Source organism: Dromaius novaehollandiae, chromosome 3 (assembly GCF_036370855.1).
Source record: "Dromaius novaehollandiae isolate bDroNov1 chromosome 3, bDroNov1.hap1, whole genome shotgun sequence".
NCBI lineage: Eukaryota > Metazoa > Chordata > Aves > Casuariiformes > Dromaiidae > Dromaius > Dromaius novaehollandiae.
Window position 1 is genome coordinate 9,098,784 of NC_088100.1, and position 25,194 is coordinate 9,123,977.

The following is a 25,194-nucleotide window of genomic DNA, read 5'->3' on the forward strand; positions in this document are numbered from 1 at the left end:
TCTTTCCCTATTCTTGAATTTGCCAATAAGTATCACAATAGAATCCAATTAACGCTCATTAATGAGCGGGAGACCAACTGCTAATCCAAAAAACTTGGTAATGTGCAAGCGAGCAAACAAGGTAATGCATCATAAACTGCGCTTTCTTCATTTATTTTGACAACTGCAGTTTGCTTTTAATTATGATGCTTCCTAGCAGACTAGTTTGCCTGTCTGTTTTGCAGAAGTACTGAACTCCTCCTCATGCTCCTTTTTTAAGGTTAAAAAAAAAAAAAAAGCAACTGATGTAGCAGACACTGCCTGTCCTCTGTCACTAGAAATGATGGAAAAGCAGTAAAGGGAGCTCAAGAGACTTGTGTGATAGATGATCCATGTTTTCTGCTCCTGAACCTCCTAGGGGAGAAGGAGCTGCCAGAGGTGCCCGACATTGCCGGAAGAGCCTGTGTTGCAGGGACTGCTCCAGTGGGACAGACAGCTCTCCAGCCTAACGGATTCGGATTCAATCCTCGTTGCAGGTTTGCTTTTCAAGCTAAAGACATCCAGTTGGATTAAAAGAACATCTCCTTCTACACCACATCTGTAAACTAAGGCATTCTAGCATTTTATTCTGATGTATTTTTTTATTCATTCTAACATACTAAGTTAGATGCTTAAGTCTCCCTACCTGTCCTGGACTTGACCATTTAAGTGGTCAAGCCATTCAAGCGAGCTCTCCACCCATGCAAGTTTTGCTGTTACTACTCTATATCACTGCTTTTATGGCAGGGGGTAAACCCTGATTCTTCTGATGTCCAAAGCGCCAACCTTTGCCTTTGGGTGAGATGTAAATTCAAGCTTGCATGGAACAACTGCTAGCGAGAAATGCTTGGACTTCGCCAGCTTAACTGCGACTTGTAGGGGAAAATATCCCAGATCCTGGGCCTGGTTTCCACTCTGAGGAGAGATTGTGGTCTAGATGCTGGAGCTACCAAGCAAGCGTGGGGATTGTGGTCTAGGCTCCGGAGCTACCAAGCAAGCGCTGGTTTTGGCACATGCAGCTGTGCTGAGTGGATGGGATGTGAGATCTGCCAGATGAGAGAAATAGGTCACTTCACAAAAAGCTTCCCCAGGAGCCTGTGTGGCCTCTCGGTTTATTTCTCGAGTGGCAGTCAGATACAAAAAACAGCAGACACTCCCCATTCCTAAAATACAAACGCTATGAAGAGCCAAAAAAGTGAAATGGAAACTCATGGTCTCCTGATCTTCAGGTCAGAGCAGGTCCCACGAGACCACAGCAGGGCTGGTTTGGTTTCAGAAAAGGAAAAGCATGTGCTCAGCCACTTCATTAGGGAGCGGCCTGTTCCCCCAAAGGGCTGAAGGCTTTTAACCATTTTCTGCCACAACCTCCATTCAAAGCTTAAGGATTTGTCCTATCATCTGCATTGGTACATTAATGACTGGAGGTAACAAACCCCACGGAGACAAAAATTAAGAGAAAAGGCGATTAAAGCAATTAAAAATAATTTTAAAGAAAAGGGAGGTATCTGGCAGCACATTCTCAGGCTGGAAGCATCGCCAGTCTCTATGTGAACACAGCTTAAAGATAGATAATTAGATAAATAATTCCATTCTCTAATAGTTTTCAAACATGGAAACAAACCAGTGGGAAAAATTTGAATAATCCAGACACTTGAGCACGTAACAGCTTTCCGCAGTGAGATTACTACATCCGTCTTCATCAAAAAAGCAGAAAGTAACTGAAAGTTCACAGAATTGCATGAGCAGCAGTGCAGCTTATCCCCCTCAAACACTCCATCCTACACAGTCGCTTAACTGGAAGTCATCTACTCCAAGGAGAAAGGAAGTATTTTGCTCTCTCCGTCCCCATAAGCCAACTTCTTCCTTCCTGCCGCAGGGAGGGAAGGTCTCCACTTAGCCCATCAGTGGCTGCATTCCTCTATCAGCAGCCGGCAGTCACCGGTGCTGGGAGAGGACTCCTGCATTGCTGACACAGCAGCGCAGAAGCTACCTGCCAGCTGTCACAGCAGATTATCCTCCTTCTAATTCTCCTTTAAGCTCAAATAAGAAAAGCGCTCATCATTTCCCGCCTGCACATCCCACTTTTCTTCCACGTATGCCTCCCTTCTGGAGAGTGCTTTGGATTTCCGACACCCTTCGTGCTCTGATACCTGCTACTTACACTGCTTGTTGTCACACCACTGCTGCTCTGATCCTGGCTCTGTGCTCTGAGGACATCCTCCTGCTGAAGAGTTTCTCTCCTACTCCACTTCTCAGGCTCTGCAGCCCATTGCTCTGGCTTCCCTCTGCTATGGAGAAAGAACTTCACAGCCATTGCCAGTGACTGGGCTTCCTACGCCCAGAAAGGGGGAAGAAGCTCTTCCTACCTCCTTACTCAGCTTTTTTGCAAGTGATAAAAACCACTCACAGACTGTACGCTGCAGAGTGAGCCCCACAGCATCCTGCAGCTCTAGGAGATGGACTATGCTAAGATCCCAGCCATAAATACAAGCCTACCAGCTTCATTCACTGCTGTGCCAACGCAAAGGCTCACTGCACAACACCCGACGTGGGGTGGCACCACTTTGGATGGTATTACAGGTTATAGTTACCCATGTTCTTCTGGGCAATCCAAAAACTGCTGCCCCTCGCTACCCAAACTTGCAAGAGGCACCTCATCTCAGCAAGCGAGCAGCCAGGATGAGCTGCCTCGATTCGACTGGGTCCCCTCAGCAGGAGGCAGCACGGAAAACCCAGCTGCTTAGGATGCTGCACTTCTAGTCTATGATGGCATCCTGTAATCACCAAACCAAAAACATGCAGATTTCCCTTCGGGGTGATGGCTTTTTGGCACTGCCTGAGCACCTTACACCACTATACAGACTGCGAACCTCCAAGGAGGCTGTCACAAGTCACAGCCACCTTTGTTTTTAACTCCAGCTTTCCTCCTCTGCTGTTCACAGGCTGCTCCAAGGCATCCCCCTATCACGGCCACCGCTAGCCTTCTTTGCCAGTCTTGATAAGCTGCACCTCAGCCTGCCAGTCCCAGCTCCGAAGCTGCATCTTTCTGCCTACTGCACCTCCCACTCAGCATTTTCCAGCTACGCCTCCGCTCACCTGTGATCCCCAGCTCCCTGCTGAGGTCTCTGGGCCATTAGCAGCTGCAGAGCTGATGCACTCAGGGGTCTGCTGAGGAGGCCACACAGTGTCCTCTGGCCCAGCTGTACTACCATGTCCATCTGAAATGGAGAACAGGTATTTCACGAAATAAAATGGAAAAAATCAGAGCGCTGAAAGCCGCAGGCACCGCTCGGGCAGCCTATGACATAGAGGAAGATTCCTCAATCTTTTGGAGGTGAAGGACCACTTAACCTTCAGGGAAAGAAAAAAGAATCACTAAATATCTTGTCTCCATCTACTGTATGAGGACAGGGAGGGACTCTGATAGTAGAACTAAAATTTTACCTTTGTAAGATCAACAGAGCCCTTAGCAGTAGAGTAGACGTGATTTTATTATCACCAGCCACTTCCCTGCAGCCATCGGCCCACCTCTGAAGGCAGGTCACCTTCGAGACTGCCCGGGCACAGGCAAACGGCACCGGCCTGTGGGACAGGAGATTACGTGAGCTTTGAGAGAAATGTGCTGCTCGCAATCTTGCCGCCAGACCTGGGAATACGTTTGATTCGATAGCCTCAGGCAAACCTCCCGTCTCCTCTCTGCCTCTCGCCTTCCCCATCCGTCGAAGCCTGCAAAGTCCCTGACACGCGCGAGCAAAAGGTGCCGCAGGAACGCGGGAAGCCGCTGAGCGGGAGGGAAACGCTGCGGCTCAGCAGATACAGCCGCCTTGGATTTTCTCAAGAAAACAAGGCCGTTATTTATTCTCACATTGTTTCGGGAGCACTGAGAAGCCCTAACCAGCATAAAGGTCCAACAGTTGCCAATTCAGTGTTTTCTTTAATCACATTTGATGTTTTTCTTAAAGCAGTTTGCCAGCTTCTGGAGTCATTTGATTACATACAAGTATTACTTCCAAGCAAGCAAACAAGTGATACATTTTTATTTGTTTCCGTATTTATAAATGATATTTTCTGAGAATTTGCAGCGTGAAGGAAATTTTCCGGTACTTACGTTTGGATCTAATTTTCATGAAAGTTGAATAAAAACAGAGCAATGCCAACTACCCAAATCCTTCCTACTCCCCTGTAATTAAGTTTCCACAAACTGAAAACCTTCCTAGTCAGCCAGCTTTGTTTAGGATGTATTTCATAAATCAGTGGATGTATTTCGTAAATCAGTGCTGTTCAGTCTAAGTCAGCACAAACAAACAGAAAAGCAGAAGACACCTGACAAGTGACAACTAGGTGTCAAAGCCACATTTGTTGGGGGAGACTGTGCAGCTTTTTTTTTTAAAATCAGATTTTTGAAAGAGATTAAAGTTGAGTTATCATAAAAGGCAGCATATGAAGAGGAGTGGGGTGGGAATGGGCACCATGCAGGCAGAGCAGCGCGTTCAACCTCTTCTCCTGGCTTGGTCGGCAGGGGGAATGGGACACACACCGGTGCCTTGCAGCACGGACCTGGACACAACTCTCAGCACTAAAGAGAGAGAAAAATTATGGTCTAACCTTGCGAATATAAAAAGAATGGCTAAACTTTAGTAAATCACTATCTTCTACTGATGTAACACTTGGAAAAAAAATCTAAACCTATGTAACCACAGGATTGGACCCTTGACTAATATATGATCCACATGAGAAATCAGCATCCTTACACAAATTTCTTTAGGTTAGCATAGTTTCAAGGACACAGCAAGATCAGATTCACAGATTTCCAAAAAATGTCTTAATCTGCAGGAATGCTGAGGTGAGTCACTGATCTAAGCAAAAGGGAAACCCCCATCTTTAAAAACACCTAGTAACATCTGCATTGAAATACGCAGGATACATTGATCCAGTTCACATCAGGGAGGGCAAGCTAGGTATCTTAGCTAAAATTAATATGGGCATCATTTTGGAGAGGTCATGGAAAATCCTGAAACAACTGTGAGAGGATTGCAACTCAGCTGTCACTGAGATGGGAAAATAAAAGCAAAAACCCCTCACTGTGTTAGCTTGAACAATAAATGCAGTTCTGAAGTGCCACTATCAAATCAATAGCATTACTTCCTTGCTCCTCATACTAGACACCCAAATTCAAGGGAGATGCTGCAGACTCAGAGAGGGCTCAGAGGACCGTAACAACAATATTTTGGAAGTGAAGACTCTTATTTGAAGGCAGACTGAAGACAGAATAGCTGACTTTAGAGACAAAATAAAAATGTAAAATCGTGACTAGCACAGAAAAGTCATAACTTGAGTTTCTCTCCTCTTGGTCTCATAACAAAGGAGAATTCAATAAAAGCAGCAAGTTACAGAACAGATAAAAATAAGAGTCTCAAAATGCCTGACTAGATGGCAGAACTTGAAGCCAAAAGAAGCTGTTGAGGCCAAAAAAGCAAGAATTGCCACAAAGCAACTAGACATGTGTAGATGGCTAAGAGCATATAAGAGTTTCAGAAGTCCATGATACTCTTGGAACAAAGTACTTAACTTTCAAAATAATCTCTGAAAGGTAGTGAGAGATGATTGCAGCTGTCTGAAGCAGAGCGTCACTTCTCCTTTTATGAGCCACCTGCCCATGGGAACTGCTGGGAGGAGATGCCTGATCAGATGGAGCAAAACTCTGACAGCTCCATGGTCAACTTGACTGTTTTTAAGCTTCATTTGGATACATTACAATAAGGATCTAGCACATGAAAATGCTGGTTTTCAGAAAAATGTTCATCAAATTCAGTGAACATTCATTTTAAAAAAGGAGCAAGTTAATCCTTCACATGTAACTCAAACTTGAATTAAGACAAAAAAACCCATCATATATCCCATCTTCTTTCCGAAAAGACAAAAGAACAAGAGCAACCATGATCACCTTTCTTCAGTGTTTATCAGTTAGCTACCTCAGCTTTTCAGGAGAGCGTAAAAAATGAGAATATTAAAACCCCTATTTCTTCAAAATATGTCCAATTTTCCAGAAGTAGGTCTACTTGCTGTCTCAACAGCTGTTTTGTTTTAGTGGAGACTTTTTCTACCACTTAAACCCACAAAATTCCTACAGTAAGTATAACAACACCGCATGCAATCACCATCACAAAGTTAGCTACCTTTCTTAACCTGCAGCCCAGAAGGAGAAACTGCAGGCTGCTGGCACACTCTATGTATAAAGTTGTTGCGTTTTGCTTTTTAGATTTTTTTTTCATCAAATATCCAACCGTACAATCTATATCTGCAACTGATTAACCAAATTCCCATAATTATTTTGTGCCTAATTACCACCAGCAGCGCCACGAGAACCATGCCTCGGCCGAGCTGCCTAAGGTACACCCTTGAAGCAATGGCTCTTGCTAAAGGCCGTTGCTGTTTAAGTACTAACGACGGACTCGAAACAAACTGGCAGGACACAGTTACCAAATTATGAATAATATTGCTTGCCGCCCAGCGCTGCCTCGCTGGGGTTTCCCGCGCCCCATCATCAACCCGTCGGGCAGCACGAGAGCCCAGGCAGGCATCCAGCTCCTCACCGCCAGCCTCGCACGCTGCCCTCATCCCCAGCCCAGCGAGGTATCCACCAGATCTCCCCCCAGGGCAGTATAAAATATCAGTTATCTTTTCGACAACAGATTTGCAGCCCAAAATTCAGGTGGAGGGCAACGTTATTTGTGGAGGAGGCACCGCAGTTCGGTTCCCGGCTATGATAACCCCAGCTAATTCAGTTAGTCTCTGCAAGCCTTCATTACCGTAAAACACTTCCGTTTTATAAATCAGCCTTAATTCCCAGCTAGTAACATTCGTTACCTCCTTTCTGCTTCTTGCCGCTTTGTGCCGCCTACTAAGTCTCCTTTCTGACATACCACGCAGTGTTGGGGGAAGCTGACTTTCCGTGTCTTTAGTGGGCTTTCCTGTTAGCTAATGAGAGCACGGGTAGGACCAGAAGTCGGAAACAGCTTTGTGCCTACAGGCTTTGTGCTTTTATCAGAATTAAACCACGTGGATTTTCTTCTGTCCCATTCCGTTCAAAATTGGACGTTACGCCCGTCACTAAGGTATCCAAGTGTCTTCCCATCCCTCCAGCACATGCTGCCAACTCCTCCGAATATTGCTGGGCAATCTGCCCCAAAGAGCAGGAAAATAACAAAATCACCGACATTTTTTGTTTTATTTTAGAGCTCACAGAATGGAAACACAGGCTTTTCCTATTCAAAAATATTTTACAAGCAAGTCCGTCACCTGGCTCCAATGCAACCATAGCGGGGGGGGGGGGGGGGGTTCCTTCTCTCCAGAGGAAGGCTAGAAACATTCCTTAAATCATTCAGCGTTCAATACCAGTCTGAAGCAAAGCAAGGAACTTAGCAAAGGTGCTAAGTAGTTGTTTTCAATATGAAAAGCTTCTGCTGAAGCAAACCAAAATACAAATTCAGACACTGGATAATCATCAGGTTTGCAAGAAGATTTCTGCCCGGTCTGGAAAGGCCCTCAGCTACTTTTCCCATAAACTTCCAGAACTTGGCTATAGTTACACTCCAAAATGAAAATCCACTGAAATTAGGTATGTTTCCTCTTGCATGCACTTTGGAAGCCAAGGAATTACTTCTGATACGCTAGCAATACTGCTAATAAGTTAGAACAAAGATGCAAACAGCAGCCAGGTCAAATCCTTAAGTCACTCGGTAGGAAACCCAGATATGCACTTGTTTTAGCTCAGAATTACACGGAGACCTCATACGGTCCTCGCTAATGAAACGGGAGGAAGCAGTAGTGTCTGTTCCCAGTGTAACAGCAGGGAAACCAGACTGCAAGGTTCTTCCACTAATATGAGTTACTATAATGTTGCGGGAGCTTTGCACTGTTGCAATAATTGCAGATTTAACGGACTTTTTCATCCTTCTCACCTTCAAATCCTCTCTCCCTCATAAGAGCTTAGTGCTGCCATCTACCTTTTTTTTTTTTTTTTATCCTAACAAAGTTCCTAGCAGACTTGCTCACCCACCGCGACAGCAGTGGCTCACTTGAGTCTCTTCAGCTAGGGCTCACAGTATAGAGTTAGCTGCCACAGGTAAAGTTAAAAGGAAAGACAGCGATGTACAGGATTGGATCCAAGGACCTATAGGTACCTGTGTTCTTCTAATGCTGATTTACATTTGAGCCCTCAAAGATGAGCAAAAATGGAAAAAAGAAAAAAAAGAAAAAAACAAAACCTTACTCACAACTCTTAATCACAACATCTCTTTTACAGCTCTCTGGTATTGAGGCAGTAAACCCAGAGATGACAAGGTGGCAAAGATGTAGGACTTATCAAATCTTTAGTACAGTTCTGGAAAGTAACTCTCTCTAGCTAAAAAATTTTATTCAAAGTTTCGGTCCCACAGGGTTAATAAAATTCTTTTACAAGTCGTTTATTTGCACAGACACTAATACGGCTGGAAAAACGTTTCCTGGCCAAAGTATCTATCATCCGAATAAAGAGGTTGAAAAACATTCAGACATTTTACTAGGAGACTGCCTGCTGCTGATCAGGCAGGAGCTAGCCTTGATTAATTCTCCACCTCGCTTTTTCACTGTGCACATTTATTTTTAGGGTGTGAGCACTTGTTTCCACACAGTTCCCCAACAACCATTTGTAGAGGGTCTGCGCTCTGGTTTGGAGAGAGTGAAGAGCTCTCCAGACCCCAGCACTGTCCCCACTTTCGTTCTTCCCCCAATGGGGGAAGAGCCATGAAGGGGGGTGGACCACGACGCCTTCTATCCCCCACCAACACTGCACAGAGCATCCACCCACGCGGAGGACCGCTCCACATGGTGCCCTCTGGACATCTATACTGCTGGCACATACTTTTGCTTCCCTTTCTTCCTACCAGGATCTCCCTGTTTTCTAGGGGTTAGAACTAGATTCTTAAAGAAATCACAGAGCCTCTACACATGTTTCACTGGAGGCATCTGTAGGTCTGTGCACGCCCCACTGAGGTGCCAAGTGTAGGTTAGAAGAACTGGAGAACAGGAGAAGCCTGTGCTTCCTTGTAATCCCTCCTCACGACATCAGCCCCTTCAGCAGCGGAGCTCCCAGTTATTCCCATCTCTGTCCAAAGGGTCCCTCGCACAACGCAGGGTCTGCACCACGAGTCCCCAACTGCGCTCGGGACAGGCCTCCGCGGAGTAATTCACACCACGTGTGCAGCTCGAGGCTGGCAAAGATCACGAATCCGAATTGGGGACTTTGGGCACAGCCGCCAACGCTGCGCACCCGGAGAAGGGATGCGATGAGACATTTCCAGCAGCGGATTTTCTCCTTGCTACGCGGGCGTTCTTTCATAAAGGCAAAGGGATGGCAGAGAAGAAAAATAAAATGCAAACAAAGTACAGCTCTTAAAAATAAGAACTCACTTCCTAGCTGTCATTCTTGGGTTGTGCATGATATCATGCCTTAGCATTAACTGCTGCCAAATGCAAGACGTCAGGTCCATCTGGCAGATGTACACTTCCCTGGCTGCCAAATGTTTCCTTAAGATTCAGGGGCTTTACTGGCGGGTGTATTTGCAAATTCCAGCCTCCTAAGCGAGCAGTGCTCCCGACCAGAAGCCTTTCCTTCGGCAAGCCCGGGAAGGAGGGGAGCAGGGCTACGCGGCAGTCATCCACTGCACTTGCTCGGTCTGGAGTCCAATTTCCTGGTGACCAATGGCTGCACCAGCTGCAGGAGGTCCTGCAAGGATTCCTTTCTCTCCAGATTATCCCCAAGAAAGATCTGAAATGCTTTTGGGAAACAAATAGAGGGGAAACCCAGCTATTCAAGCTGACATCATTGCTTATTTACATATAAATACAGCCAGCAAATAAGCATATGTATTTATATATAAACAAAAAAGCTACATGCACAGTGTTTCAGACGCTGCTTTTTCTCCCAATATTTACTACTTTAATCGTCACTTCGGAAAAACTTTCTCCCCAAGAAATTGGTGATAAAATGCCCTCTGGTGGGCGTGACTGTGGACCTCTACAGCAACAAACACCTCCGAAATAGTTCAGAGACTTCACCATATTCCTGGGCTTACTATTTTTAATGGAGTGAGACAAAGCACAGGCTTGCTTTCCAGAAGAAGCAAATACACCACTGACTAGCAAGCCTGCGTTTTACTGCTAAATGCCTAACTCAAATGCATTTAAGTTCCTAACCCAGAGAAGTAAAAAAAAAAAAAAAAAAAAAAAAAAAAAAAAAAAAAGTATAACAATAATAAAAAAATTCCATGATTCCTAGAATTAGTATTTAATGTTCATTATGCCTGTGAAGGATTCTTTAATTATTTATTTTAGTGTTGGGAAAAAGTAACTGAAAAGGAAAGTTATGCTATGCTGAGGCAAAAGAAAAATTTAACAAGGTATTTGCAGAGCAGACTGCAGAAAGGAGGAGGGAGGAGAGCAGCATTTTTAATGTATCATGTTTGTCTTGTCAGAGCACAAGCCTCAGCTAGGAAAGAGGCCTAACTGTACAGGCAAAAAAAATAACAGCCTTTGCCCCAGAACGGACAGGACAAGGAAGGAAAATCCCTCAAAAACGAACTGAACTCAACAGCACAATGTTCCATCATTAAAACGCTCAGTAGTTTTGAGTGGTACTTTCAGCTAGTCTGGGACAAAATAAATCGAAAGAAAAGAACTGCAGGCTTATGATATGCCCAAAAAGCAAAGCAGAACAGCCAAAAAAAACCCTTGATTTCTTTGAAAACTGCCCTCTCCATAAGTGATAGACCCCTGCTCTGTACAGAGCTCCGTCCCTCTCTAGTGGCAGCCGGGTCACATACCAATTGCTAGGCAGGACTGGCTAACAGATGGTTTTCAGCCTAGGCATGAGAGACTTTTCCTTGAAAATCCAAAGATTCCACATTTATTCTTTGCCAACAGCCCACCCAGAGGTCCAGAGTTACATTTACGGTCTTCTCCATGAAGCCGGAGGCTACTGCTTTCGCAGAGCCGTGCTGCCGTTCGGTGCACCGTGCAAGCTCTGCGGCCATCACTCTTGCAGACACCTCTCGACGTTTTGTGTTCATCACAACTGCAGCCCAACATACTCCACTTATCCAATACAACAAGCCAAAATTAAATACAGCATTTGTGCATGCAATGGTTATACGTGTGCAATGGCCACGCTGCTAAATTTCATCTAAAATTAACAAGATTATCTAGGTAAGATCAGTACTGACATTTCTTGGATCTTAATGAGTTCCTAATGGCTAGTCTTTTCCTCAAAGCAGCTTTGCTTTAGAGTAGCAATCACAAGTGTAAGTTTTGCTATTTTTCCTCCCCCACCCACCACCCACCCTTAAAACAATTACATATCTTAGATATACATGCTACCATGCCTAACAAGCATAGGGAAAAAAGAAAGAAAGAAAACAGAACCGCCCCACCTTTTTTTTGTTTTTTGGGGTTTTTTTTTGTTTTTTTGGCATCTGTTAATTTTCTAATCAACAACAGAGCCCAAAGCTGTACATTTGTGATTGCTGTTAGATTCACAGGCAATCTTTACATATAAAATATATACTTTACCCCCAAAAGACTATGAAAAATCATGCTCTTAAGTAAATTTAGGACAGGCTATAGTCAAATCCAGGAGGTTACAGACCTACTCAAAAAGTGGTGCATTCTTAATTTTATAATGTAATGTTCAGAAAGTGGGACGGTTTTTAATCTACTGTCATATGCAATGTCATTTTGATAAGTACCTTGAGGAAATCTGAGCCCGTTCATGGTTTGATAGAGATGAGTAACTGCAGGATAAACAGTGGGGCCTGAAAATAAGAGGAAGGAAAGAGTTAACCAGAAATGCTATTTAGATTACATACAGCAAAAGTCTAATCAATTTGCCCAGCCTACTAGCTTTTTAAGATCAAAAGTACAAAGATATCTAATGCTCTGATTAAACCTCTACCGTGGTACCTCTGACCGTCACAGTAAAAGCAGAGGACACCTGTGCACATGTTGCCATTCAGCTGACCAACCTCCCCTCCCTTCTGGCATTAAGACCTGCAAGAAGCTGCTGCAAAACGATGCCGTGAAGCTGAAAGCGAGTTCAGCTGTGAATCCCAGCCCTTGAGAAACGGACATTATGGGGAGGCGGTAGATACCTCATAGTTCAAGCTGTACCCACATTTCCATCATAAATCCGAGTTTGTTAAGCTTCTCGAACTGATCTGACTGGGTGTCATTCTTGATCTCCAACCAAGACCACCCTAATTGTGTCACCAGAGAACCGCAGCCACAAAGTTCTCCAAATAAAGAAGGCAGTGGTGCACAGGGTGGGCTTTTTTTTTTTTATTTCTATTATTCTTGAAATATAATACTTCAGTAACTTAGCAATTGCAACCGCAAGATTTGTCTAAGAACAGTTTTTTAGAAGGCTTGAAGGATGCTGCTGTGAACTGTTCAAGTGTGATATTGAAACAGTGAGTTTCAGGAAAACTTGCTGCAATTTCTCTTTTAGCAAGATCACTCCCTCCCCTCCCCAAATGCACTTTCAGAATTTCCATCTCTCCAAGGGGAAAAGCAATCCAAAATAAAGGGTATTAGGGTGAACCACAATTCTCTTCCTCTTTGGCTAAATTTCTGTTTCTGTGTCTACCACTTTTAAAGCAAGCCCCATATTTAACAGATAGGCCTTTTTGTCTCCTTACTTGATATGCCATTCCTATACCCTCTGTTTTTTCTCCTACACATAACAACTCAAATAACAGCCACAACTTCCCTTTGCTATTTAGTCCCCAGAGACATAAGGCTGCGATGTTGCAAAGCCAGAATGGCCCAGAAGTTTAATCATAAAATTACATATTTTTTCCCTCCAAAAAGAGAAGTGCACTAGAAAACAGGCTTTACTTTGGGGATTTGACAATCTAAAAGAACAGGCTGAACATTCATCTAAGATTTTCTTGGTACCAAATGCAACTCCATTTAACTCAACAGATTTGGGCCAATGACAACTTTTGCCCACTATGTAATACAGAACTGTGGGGTGGGGGAACGTGCTGAAGTACCTGGACCATGCCAGTCAAAGAAGCCAGAAAATACGGCTTGCCTTCAACTGGGCGCCCCTCTTCTGCAGCTGGAGTCTACAGAGATTTGCTAACTGTTACTTTGACCTCAAGACCTTGTGAAGTGATTTGCTCCTCAGGGTACAGCAGCACTGGGCAATACCAAATGTACCTGAGGACATGGCAGCTCCACACGTGTCAAACAGGTTAGGGTTTGGACCACAGTTCAGGGGCTCTTCTGACAATTCGACTATCAAAATCCACTGAGAAGTTCTCCCGAAGGTCCCACAGAGCCATGTTCTACTCTCCCATGTGCTATATACAGTCTTAAATCAAACTTCGCTACTCTTGTTTGTAATCTCAAGGCTTAGACTTCAGAGAGCAAGAGGGTGTTCTCCACTCTAAGGCTCATACAGAGCTCGAGAAAAGGGAAACATGGGCTCAGAGAGCAAAAAAGTCTCACAGTTTCTGACTTTTTGAGATTGGGCATTCTAATCTAGCCTAGCATTAGTGTAAATGAAGTAAGAGTTAACTCACTAAAGCTCAAATCCAACTCTCATGTCTATGCAACATTGATTTCTGTGTAACCAAGAGCAACACTTGATCTGATGACTAATACCTTGATGCCCAACTATTATTATAAAACAGAAACAAAAAAGTGGCTACCAACATTTGCCTGACCAATCACTGCTGCCTGCAAGCAGGGCCTTCCAGAAGGCTGTGCCAGCAACTCATATCGACAAAACTGAGATAGGACATGACAAGCCTGGCTATTAGATGCAATTGTCCAAATATTTATTTATTTTTTAAACAGATGACATGTGGGAAAGGGGGCACAGAAATCCACAAACCAAGAAATAAACTACTACATGCAAATACACGCAAGCTTCTCCCAAGTTAATTCTCCTCTTAATGGAATATTGATTGGTATGCTCAATGTTTAGAAATGTGAAATAATCGAGGGGTGGGGGAAGGAGAGACACTTAGAGCAGATTTTTTTGGTTTAAATACTTTCCTCATAATCAGCCAAAAATAGCATAAGAAAGAGGGCAGTGCACTTAACATTTTGCCTTGCATTATATTAGCCAGTCTGCCAAAGATGACCTGGAAATATTAACCACACACTTTTTTCACCCTTCTCCTAAAGAAGCAAAGTACCACAAAATTTCATAATTCCTCCATACACAACATGTATTGGTATTCTGGTATCTCTCTGCTCCCAAGAGGACTGATTACAAACCGTCCTTGGTAGTATCTGGGCTTTTCAGATCCAATATGTCAAGCTGTTTATGAAACTGGGAGAGAGGAAAGCAGTGTTTGGGGGGAGAGGAGGTGTCCTTAAGTTACACAAATCAGTTTAAAAAGGAAGAAAAACATATTCCAAGTTCTGTTTTCCTGGGCAAACACATCAATTATGTTGGAGGGCTTTGTGCCTCTCTACTCAGAAATGGCATGCTGGAGACACAGAGCTGGGCATCACCTCCCAGCCATACCTGCATCTAAAGAGCAATAAACCTTAAAACTGCTCTCCTGAGATCTAAGGGAGTGGTACAAACTTCAGCACAGTGTTTCCTGCAACAAGGAACCAGCCTGGAGAGAAGAGCAGCAGTCGACAGTCCTGATGGAGAACATCAGGATAGGCGTCATTGCTCTACTCCTGTCCCCAGGTAAGTCCTGAAGACAGAAGAAAAGAAGAAGAAGTGCATATTGCACTATTCTATTGCACTAACAGTGCAATATTGCATTTTTGTAACAGTTATGATTTATACGAATCTTCCACTTCTTAAACAAAACCCTTAAAATATAATCAGTGTCATACAGCCAAGAAACAACATTTACAATCAAGTCCCTTGTTTTTACGCTGAAGGCACATGCATATGACACAAGCCACTTATTCCCACCTCCCAGAAATCTCTGATCTATCCCAGTGGCACCTAGCACCTGCATAATTTTAAGGAGAAGAGTTTCTTCTACCTTTTCCTTGTATCATTTGCAGCATCCTTCCGAGACAGCCCTTATAGCCTCCAGTATATTTTATTAACACAAGCCATTCAAGAAAAGCAAAGAAAAAACCCTAAAGAACCAACCTACATTACCATCAGAGCTCCTAGTCTTGATACCCCAAGCAGCAACGGCATCATGCTCAACAGCTCTGCTAATCCACCCCTCTACCAGTATAGTAAGAATATAGATAAGCATACAAGTGCAGCCAAGGGGCTGTTTCGTAGCAGATCAGTTGAGACAGTTGACTCAAGTGTATATATTTTATAGACACACACACTATTATGTTCTGCCATTTGTTCCAAAACATAAGAAGTTTCATCTTGAATTAGCAACTTCTTTCCTCTCCTGCCCAAACCTTATGAAGGGGTAAGGAGTAAGCCTGACAGGGTAACACTCAAGTTCAAGGTTATTCTGCAGCATTTCACATCATTTCAAAAGCATTTTCCAGTCACTTGTATACCCGGTTACATTGCAGTACAAAGCGATCCAACTTGGCATTTTTCACTCTCGGCAAGAAAGGGACAAGAGACTCAACAGAAAGTTTAAAAAGAAGTTTTTGAGGTATACAATGTGTTAGGAATCATTTAAGGAAATCGGGTGTTAACAACTGACAAGCCAAAAATTTGCCATACATATATATTTCAAAGCATAGGTAAACGCACTTGCACCCTTTTAAAGTTACTTAATGTGAGTGATTTTTATAAGACTTTGCCCTCCCTTCTTCTGATCAGTGGTTTACCTGTGGCTGGAAAAATGAATGGTATTTAAATTCCCGTCTCTCTAATTAAGGAAATCAGGATCCTTAAGGCTCAGACTGAGCAGAGAAACTTTTCTTCGAGTAGTTAGAGCGTGCTGTGATCTGCAAAGCCACTGGTTTAGCGTTCATGGGCCAAAAACAAAATCAAAACCCTTTAACAAGGTCTGACAAAGCACATCTCGGAGCAGCATTATCTGATTTAAATATTAATTACTCATCAGCATGGACTTTAAAAAGTGTCTGAAGCAAAAGCTCTTAAATCGCACTTTAAGTCCAGGATTTCTACTGTCTGCATTGTGATGCAAACCATGCTGCTTTTTTTTTCTTTTTTTCTCTTTCCTTTTTTTTTTTTTTTTTTTAAAGAGTGAACACAGATAATGAGTCTCTCTCAAGGTTCAAAAAATATCAATAGAGGTATGATTAAAGTCTAGCTCAACACATTAGGAACATCTTGAATTTAAGATTAACTAGAGGAGAGTGGTGTTGCCTCAGATAGCTGTGCATGAACTTGAGGGATTTTTTGTGTGGTGTTTTTTGTTTGTTTTTACAGTGTTTCTCAACTGCACACGCAGTTCACAAAACACTCCCATCACATGCCTGTTTGACAGCTCCGTGTTAACAGTACTCTTCTTGGGGAGATCATCTCGCCAAGAAAGCTCCAAAACATACCCCTAGAAATAGCCGGATTTTTCTAAATCACATTGCGTTTTATCCATATTTACACAGAGTTTAGTCTTCCACCTTCCAGTAAGCAAAACCACACAAAACAAAAACCTGAATAAAAGCCCTAGTGTTTCAAGTCACCTATAATAAAACATACTGTATTGCAGGGCAAGGAATTTATTCTAAAACACAGAGCACCATTGCAAAAGCAATGTTGAATTCATCATAAAGACAAAGTCTGTCTTTGTCTGTAATTCAAGCAGATTGCTTCAGTGAATCAATATTACTATTGCAAGCCAGCATTATAAGTTACCTGAAGTTTAAGGCTACCAAAGAGCTGTGGTTTATTTGATGTTAATGCCAATTATGGCAAAAATCCAAATTGAGACTACTTGAAAACCTAGACCTTTAAGCATCCCAGATAAGCAAAAGCAGCAGAGGAAAAAAAAATAAGGAAAACAGTCCCATGCTCCAGGTAGTCTAATCCACAACATAAAATTATTTATGGAAGAGTGTGACTTGGAATTTAGTTGCTGTCATTTATCAGATGGTCAAGACAGCACAGAGGTAACCGGCTGCATAATAACAGCCCACTGCAAAGCCTTCTCCGGGTACCTCTGGTATCAGTTTTAACCGTATCTGTTTAAACCATAACAGGAAAACAGTGCATATTCAAAGGCTGTGAAGCATGTTGTTCAGTGTTAAAAGAAAAAAAAAATCTATGAGAAAGGTGTTCCTCTAAGAGATTTCCAATCTCTTTTCTTTTAATCTCTCTCCTTATAGCGCGGGAAGGATGCTTTGTACTCCTAATAACAGAGGCAAGAGAAGCGACAGCAGCACGTCAAAGCTGTTTACAGCTCATCCAGCCTTGTACGGGGAGCTGCTGGTGGCACGTTACTTGGAGAAGACCATGTCCAGCCTTGGTATGCCTTTAAGCAGCCATAGGAGAAGTTCACCCTAAGGAGGGACGCTCGCCTCCTCTTCTCCCAGCCCTAGTGAGCTACTGCAAAACCAGAAAGGGAATAAAACACACATGACACAGGGTTAATATACCAGTCTCGAGTACCCGTAAGTTTATTTAAGGCAAATTGTGTTATCCGCAAAGGCCAGTGGTTTGCGTGTTTATTGGCTTTAGGAAATAGGTAAGTGGGAAATGTCCTAATAGTGCTGCCTCCACGGAGCAGTGGGTACATTACGTGATTAGATAAATGGATAGATGGTAAAATCTAACAATACTGTCTCATATTTAAGGTTATCAAATCAGCACACCGTGCTGATTAGCAAATACTGCAAATGGAAGAACAGCAGAATAAAAAACCCACAAAAACAAAACAGGAAAAAAAAACCAAACCTGAAGGGCCAAGTAATTTGCTAACCCATGCTGAATTTCTAGCGAGCCTTGATTACAGCATAAAGAAGCAATTATCAGCAAACTATGCAGACCTCTGTGGCACGCCATGAAGTTGATGAGTCTGCAAAGAGAGAAGCTTCAGGATCAGGCCTCCGGCTCGCTCGGTTCCCTGCTCCTGTACCGCATGGCAACGAACCCACGGGGATCACTGTACTTAGTGGATAGGTCTTGCAAGAACTTCCATAATGCTGTACTTACGAACCGAAGATTAGAGATGGGATGCTAAATAATTTAAACTACTAAGTCTTTAGCCATTTTCAGCATTAAGAGAATGGCAAAAAAATCCTCCATAACTATTTTGATTCAGGTCGGAGGAAAAAAAAAAAAAAAAGACACACAAAAAAACCCCCAAGAAAACCCACCCTACAACATGGTTATAGTGGCAGTGATGGGAGTTAAACAAGGCAGGAGAGATGGGAATTTCTCTCTCCATTGACATATCTAGGGGTACCGGTTCTCCTAAAACAGGGTGTGAGCTCCCATCATAGGACACAGAATCTCTGTGCATGTGCAAGGGGGGCGGTGTGTGTGTGTGGGGGGGTGTTGGATTCCCCCCCTTCCATTTGGCTGTGCTTCAGGAGAACTGAGTGCATTGGTTTGGGAGTTTTGGAGCTAAATTAAAAGGTCAGGAAAACAAGTAATTGTGGACAGGACCGAACTGCAGGTGAGCACACAGCAGAGAAGAGAAGTGGCATGGGGACTAACGCCAACAGCTGAGAAATAGTTAGGGCCCCGATTCCGCGCGCAGGTAGAGCGGCCGCGGGCTGGAGCAACTCCAACAGGAGCCATGGACCCAAACCGTCGAGAAGAGCAGCGCGCGCGAGCAAAATCGGCATCGCCAGCGAGGCGAGCACAGCAAACCCGGGGACGGAGGAACGAGGGTAGGGGACAAGGAACGCGCCTCGTGAACAGGCGTTAGAAGCGACAGATACGGCTCACAGCAAACCCAAAAATCGCATCTCATGTCCAGACGTGTGATGACTGGAGCATGTGTCCCTCTCCTTTTCTCGAGCGGCTTCCCAGTCGATGCATATACCCTTATATGCTTTTTAGTATTGTTTGAAGAATAAGAGCAGCAACGCTCCCAGAACGTGGATCCGGAAGACCGAGGGAGTAGAGGTGGTTGAGAAGCCGAAATGGAGAGAAGAAAGTAAAAATCACAAATGAACGAGAAGGGGCTTCCTCCGGCACGCTACCACTTCACTTCAGCAAGACTTCCACCAAATCCCATCCGCTGCTCCCTGTGTCTAATATATTGGGTACTTCAGGTATGACCGCCGCTCATTAGAAATGTAATTAAAAAGTGACAAAACTAGATTTCCCCCCCTCTCCCCAGCATGCAGATGAAAACCAGTAACCCGGCCTCTATTTGTAACCATGACAACTATAGAATATTTTATTTCAGTAATATAATTCACGCCGAACGTTTGCTCGGAGGTTTTGTTGTTAAGGGAAGAGGCTGACACGCTGTGCACACATTTCATCAGCTACCGGAGACAACAAATACGGAAAACTCGGGCAGTTTTTAAGAGATTGAGAACTGAGCGTGCATTTCATCGCGCCTTTAAGACCCTCCACAGGAAGGTAAATGAACACAGACAACTGCTCAAAATAAAGTGGTAATGGTCGTTACCTGCGAGACAGCTACTTGATATAGCTGGGCATTTTTCTGAGTTTTAAATAAACTGCAATGATACCTCTATATGTCAGAAGAGATATTAACTTAACCCCTAAACTTTAATTTTCAATTAAAACATCGCATGCATTATTTAGTTTCTATTAAGAGATATCAAAACAGATGTCCTAGGAAGAGAGATCTATAGGAAAAGAGGCAGTGAAAGATGTAGTTTACATATGCTGGCTAAGTATTCTTCTGGATGGGTCACTAAATTATTTGCATAGCTCCCATATTTCATCCTCAATTGAAGACAACTTCCATAAATACACAGCGAGGACAGGTTAGAGGAACAAAAACCCTCTACGTTATTCCTCGAAGATTAAACAACCCCTCCGAGCACAACTAAAGTTTGACGCAGATAAATGTCAGTGTAAAATATGGCTGGTACTTTATTTTTTTTTTTCCTACAGGGGAAAAAAAAAAGCCATTAGCAGTTTAATCTAGAATATAACAATAACAGAAGACAGACACACTGTTGCTTTGTTTCAGAGGGAGGAAAAAAAAAAACCCTACACTTGCTGGAATACCATCCTTTTCTTACACAGATCATAACATCTATCAAGGGGGATTTAAAGTTTCAGCAGATTGCTAATTATAAGAGACAGTAATACTGTTATCTGCAGTCACCTTAAAGCTACAGGAGTTTGATTTTTAAGTACCTCAAAACTGACCTCAAAAGGACAGCCCAATAAATGTGTTTAAATCATTGGTAAAGGACTCACACGTGCCTGCACGTACACACACTCGCCCTGTTGTTTTAAAGAAATATAGCAAGGGAAAAATAAAAGTTTCATCGCGTATCAGAAAAATGCTCTATAACCTGCTGTTAAAACAAATAATAAGACTACGGCAAACACGCACATTCGCTTCCTTCATTGATGGAAAAGTGATTAAAACACCCTTAATCTAGTCACCAGAACACTACATTTTTCTGAGCGGTTTTCACGTACAATAAACAAACGCAGGCAGCCAGCTACATCACCAGGGCTCCATAATTTCTGACGGGGAAAAAGGAAAGTCTCTGGCTGAAATATTCCTAAATATTCCAGGAATATTTTTAAGCTTCATAAATGAAGCCAGAGGAGGGGGGAAAAAAATAAAACCCACCCATGGGTTATAAACATGAAGAATTTGCGAAGTGCCTGAACGCCACCGCCGCCCATCACCGCGACTCGCTCCCTGCGGACCCTCCCCGCCTCCGCGGGGGCGCAGGGACCCCAGCCCACCCCGCGGACCGCGGAGCCGCATCCCCGCAGGGCAAGGGCAGCTCGCCGCCGCCCGGCAATGTCAGGACAGCGGCTGGAGCCTCCTCATCCTCAGCGAGCCCTGCCGAAGGGGGGGTAAATAATAATAATAATAATAATAATAATAATAATAAAATAAAATAAAATAACGCACCAAAAAAAAGGGGGGACCCGGGGGGATGCGCGTCTCTGCGCTCCTCACGGCACCAGGCAGCGCTTGGGCGCAGGGACAAGTTAAAGGAAGACAAGGGAGGGGGGGAAAAAAAAGGAAGAAAAAAAAGAAAACAGCAGCAGCCAAACAAAACCTCACACCGGCGAGGAATGTCATACGGCACGGAGTGGGAAACGCTTTGGAAGTGCTTTAAAAATATAAATATATATATATTAGACATAATATTTCGCCTAGAAGTTCTCCATACAAATCACGGGGGGTAGAAGCAATGGGAGAGGGGGCTCCGCTCCCGGCGGCCGGGCTCGCCGCTGCCCCGCGGGCGGCTTCGGGGCCGGGCAGGTGCCCCCGGGGAAGGGGGACGCGCGGCGGCCCCGGGGCTGCGCGGCTGCTGCGCGCCCCGCGGCGAGCGGCACAAGTTGCGGGTGCGCGGGGGGCACCCTGAAAAAAAATATATATATAGAAAAACGGTAATAAAAACACACCCCCCCCGGCCCGGCCCGGCACCCTCCTCCCCGCAGACGGCGAGAGACACGCAGGAAGTTTTTAATGCGGGCAGCGGGCGCAGGCGCAGGGCAGCCGCCGGCGCGGCGATGCCCGCTCCGCGGCCGGCGGCGGCGGAGGGGCGCTGCGCGGGGCGCGCACCGCCGCTTACCTCGCTGCGCCGGGGCGCGGGCGCGCGGCCGCTTCCTCAGGCGGCGGCGGCGGCGGGAGGCTGCGCGGCGGCGGGCGGCGGCTGGTGCATGGCAGCCTCGCCGCCTAGGGCAGAGCCGCCCCGCGCGGCTGGCGGCGCTGGGGGGCGGCGCGGCGGGGGGCGCGGCGCGGAGGCTGCCGCGGAGCCGCCACCATGCTGCCGTCTGCGCGCCGTCCCCTCACCTACTGCCCGCTTTAGACGGCGGCCGCGGGAGGCGGCCGCGGCGCCGCGGCCGGGGGCGGGCGGAGCCAATCGCCGCGGCGGCGGGGGGCGGGCAGGCGCCGCGGCCCGGCCCGCGCCGCTCCGCCCCCGCGGGGCCGCCCCCGCGCTCCGCCGCGCACCGCACCGCGCCGCGCCGCGCCGCCGCGGGGCGCCCCCGGCCCCGCCGCCGCCCGCCGCTGCCCCGCGCAGCGCGCGCGCAAGTACACCCCCCCCCCCCCGCCGCGCTTGATTAAATAATACCGCTGCGGGGCCGCGGGCCTCTGGGAGTCACGGGAGCGGCACAATTCTCTCCACGCAACGCTATCTATCTATTCAGTTATTTATTTTATATATATATATATATATATTTTTATATATATATATTTACCCGCCGTGCTGGCATTCGCTACAGCTTGCCTGCGCGGAGAGCTGCATCCGCCTCCCCGTTATATGTAATCTGCTGGCGGCGCGTGCCGCTCCGGAGGGCTCGTGCTGGCGGTCTACGCGCGCCGTCTGCATATGCCGGAGTTTTAAACATAGCATACGCTGTCTTTTGTGCTTCCTGCAAGCAGAAAAATCGGCTTCATCAAACTCCTTTTTTTTTCCCCCCCCTGCTCGCAGGCTCCTTACTTTTTAAGTTAAAAACCTGTAGTGGGGAGATTGGGCTGTAACGCGTGGAAAGGCAGCGGTTGTGCCACATGACGGCCGAGCGCGGCGAGGGAAGCCAGCAGCGCGCAACCCGCAGCAATGGGCCCCCGCCGGAAAGCGGGCACGCGCCACCCGACGCCGCCGAGGAGACGGGCTGCGGGGTTCAAAGGGCGATTTCATTTTTTCCTCCCAGCCTCACATCTGAATGAAAACACCACCTCAGCCTCACATCTGAATGAAAACACCACCTTGCAAAGGACTAAGACATTCCCAAAAAACAGCCGTCGTCATCATTAATATTACAAGGCTTTTAGCAGAATATGGCCTCGCTTTGAAACAAGGAGGCTCCATACGTTTTTGTTGTTAATATATCATGTATTAACGCTGAAACCGCCGCTCTTTTACATTGCAGGGTAACGTGAGGGTCAGAAGTTCAGCCTGGCTTAAATCTGAATTATTTAGCAAGCGCACACATGACGCGCTCTTTTGATTTCCGCGCAAGTTTTTTTTCTTTTTTTTTAAAGTTTCCTTCTTTTCAAACACAGGAGCCCCGCTCCATGTTATTTGCCCTGGTGCGCTGTTATTTGCCCGGCATATAGAGTTGACCCGAATCCGATGAAGCCGAGGAGAAAAAGTCTCGATGGGACTGTTGACCTAACAAGTAGCGTGTCAGTCTCCCGGTGGCATTTGAATGCGCCGAGACGGGAGAGCAGCGCGCAGAGATTCGCCCGCATCCGTAATTAGATGCAGTGATTTTGGAGGGCTGCTTGCTGCTGCTCTCCTCCAGTGCCTGGCACTTTGTTTTGTGACCTTGAGGTTAAGGATACCGACCAGCCCTGTTTATTTTTAATAAAATCTTACAGTTATATGAGACAGTTCTGGGTTTTATTTATTTTTAGCGTAAGTGCTTCCATCTTATCTGCCTCGCAGGTTTATGGTAAGGATTTAGCTAATATTTGGACAGCACTTTTAAGCTATAAAGCTCTATAGGTCTATTATACTGACCATTTTTCTGAGTTCTTCATTTTAGGGATGTGCTTTCATACTCTTTCATTCAGGGAGACGGAGTTTAAATCTTTCCCTCAGACTTTATTAAATACCTGGTTTACAAATGCTGACATGGGGTCATAGCTATACATTTCAGAGAATTTATTGTTCCCCAGCAACTTTATTCTAGATCTAAACCAGTTTAACTCAGAATTTGAGCCGTAGTTTTCATGAAGAGAGAATAGATGATTTGCACTAAATACAATATTTTAAATTACTTTTCATGCTTGGATTTTCTTATTTTGGTAACTTCAACAATGTCCTTTGGAAGTGCTTCGTTTTATTCATTTAGTACTCGGTATTCCCTTTTTTCTGCTCTGTTTCTGAAAGAGGCATTGCATCTGGGCTTTGCAGAGAGGGGCAGGTGGATGAAAAATGGTTCTGGGCATCCTACTCATGGTTCAGCGGACTCACAATGCAAAAGTTGTTTAAAAATTAAGGTTAATATCTGAGTCTGGAGACATCCCTCTGAGCTTGGCACACTATTCCTGACACTGGGAACGGTGCACGGCCACTGACATCCTTTCCCAGCACTCAGGAAATACTGTCCTCTCATTTAGCATCTGCTTTAAGGGAGGCTAACCAAAGTCTGCGTGACAGCAGTGAAAATTAGGCTATTCAAGATGTTAACTGAACGAGTGATATATTTACAGAAAAACAAATGTTCTGTGGGTTTCTTTTTTTTTGGTTGGTTGGAGGTTTTTTTAATAGAATGAGTTACAAACTTGTATGTGATAGATTGAGAGTGGTTTGTGAAAGTCCTCATTTTGGATTAGGTGGCTGATAGCCTGCAAGACTTTGGTAGCTGGTGAAGCTTACACCACGGAGAGGAGAGATTTCTCTGTTAGTAATAGGTTATTACAATACAAGGCATGTGTTAGAGTGAGAATAATAGAACTCCCCCTGTCTTTGCTGATTGTATCAAAACTAAGTGGTATCTTGAATTGTCAAAGCATCAAGTCCATCCTCCGATAAAATATTAGAAGAAGACACACAGGCCTATTTAAGTGATTGGAGATTTCATTTTAGCCTTCAAAATATTTGATGGCAGTGCCATTTCATGAACTATTGGCACATTGGAGGCACTGGGGTAGTAATCAGGTACCAAGATTTTATGAAGGGTTTCCCACAAACGTTTCCCATATGCTTTGTGAAAGACTTCATCTCCTAGGGTCAGGTGTGCTTCACGGAGAGAGATTTTTGTTTATTTTAAGGGATTAAAAAATAACAGTTCTTTAGTTTGTTACTGAAAATTCCTGCCTTCTGATGAAGATCAAGCCATTTCAGAGGTAATGAACCTTCATCTCCAAACTGTTGTATGAGATCTTTTTGAGCTATAGCCAAACAGGAATGTCTCCTCTCCAAGCTTTGGCTATAAGATTTGACTCCTGCTTTCAGCTAGTGAAGATCTCCTTAATTACGTGTTTACATCTGTGATACTAATGTCAATGGCTTAATTTGCTGCTGCCTGAAATCCTGGTGATAGTTGTTTAGTGTTTAAGAGTTCTGGAAGTAAGTGGAAATCAGGAAAATACCTGTCCCTGCCTTGTCAAGGGAATGAGAAGAGTCTGATCA

General features: G+C 44.8%; 1 protein-coding gene across 6 annotated transcripts in view; it reads right to left on the reverse strand.

Moving 5' to 3' along the window:
* Positions 1 to 21,942, reverse strand: part of KLHL29 (kelch like family member 29) — a 374,292-nt gene extending 352,350 nt beyond the window's left edge. For 2 of the 6 annotated variants that reach the window (XM_064508356.1, XM_064508354.1), the window contains exons 1-2: positions 21,685 to 21,942; positions 11,802 to 11,867 (exon numbers count right to left, since the gene is read on the reverse strand). In XM_064508356.1, coding sequence (XP_064364426.1) covers positions 11,802 to 11,826 — 25 coding nt within the window. In that variant the 5' untranslated portion in view covers positions 11,827 to 11,867; positions 21,685 to 21,942. Of the gene's footprint in view, positions 1 to 11,801; positions 11,868 to 21,684 lie in introns of those variants that run through there. The other 4 variants (XM_064508357.1, XM_064508358.1, XM_064508353.1 and 1 more) reach the window with 4 other exon arrangements.
* Positions 21,943 to 25,194: the final 3,252 nt, after the last annotated feature.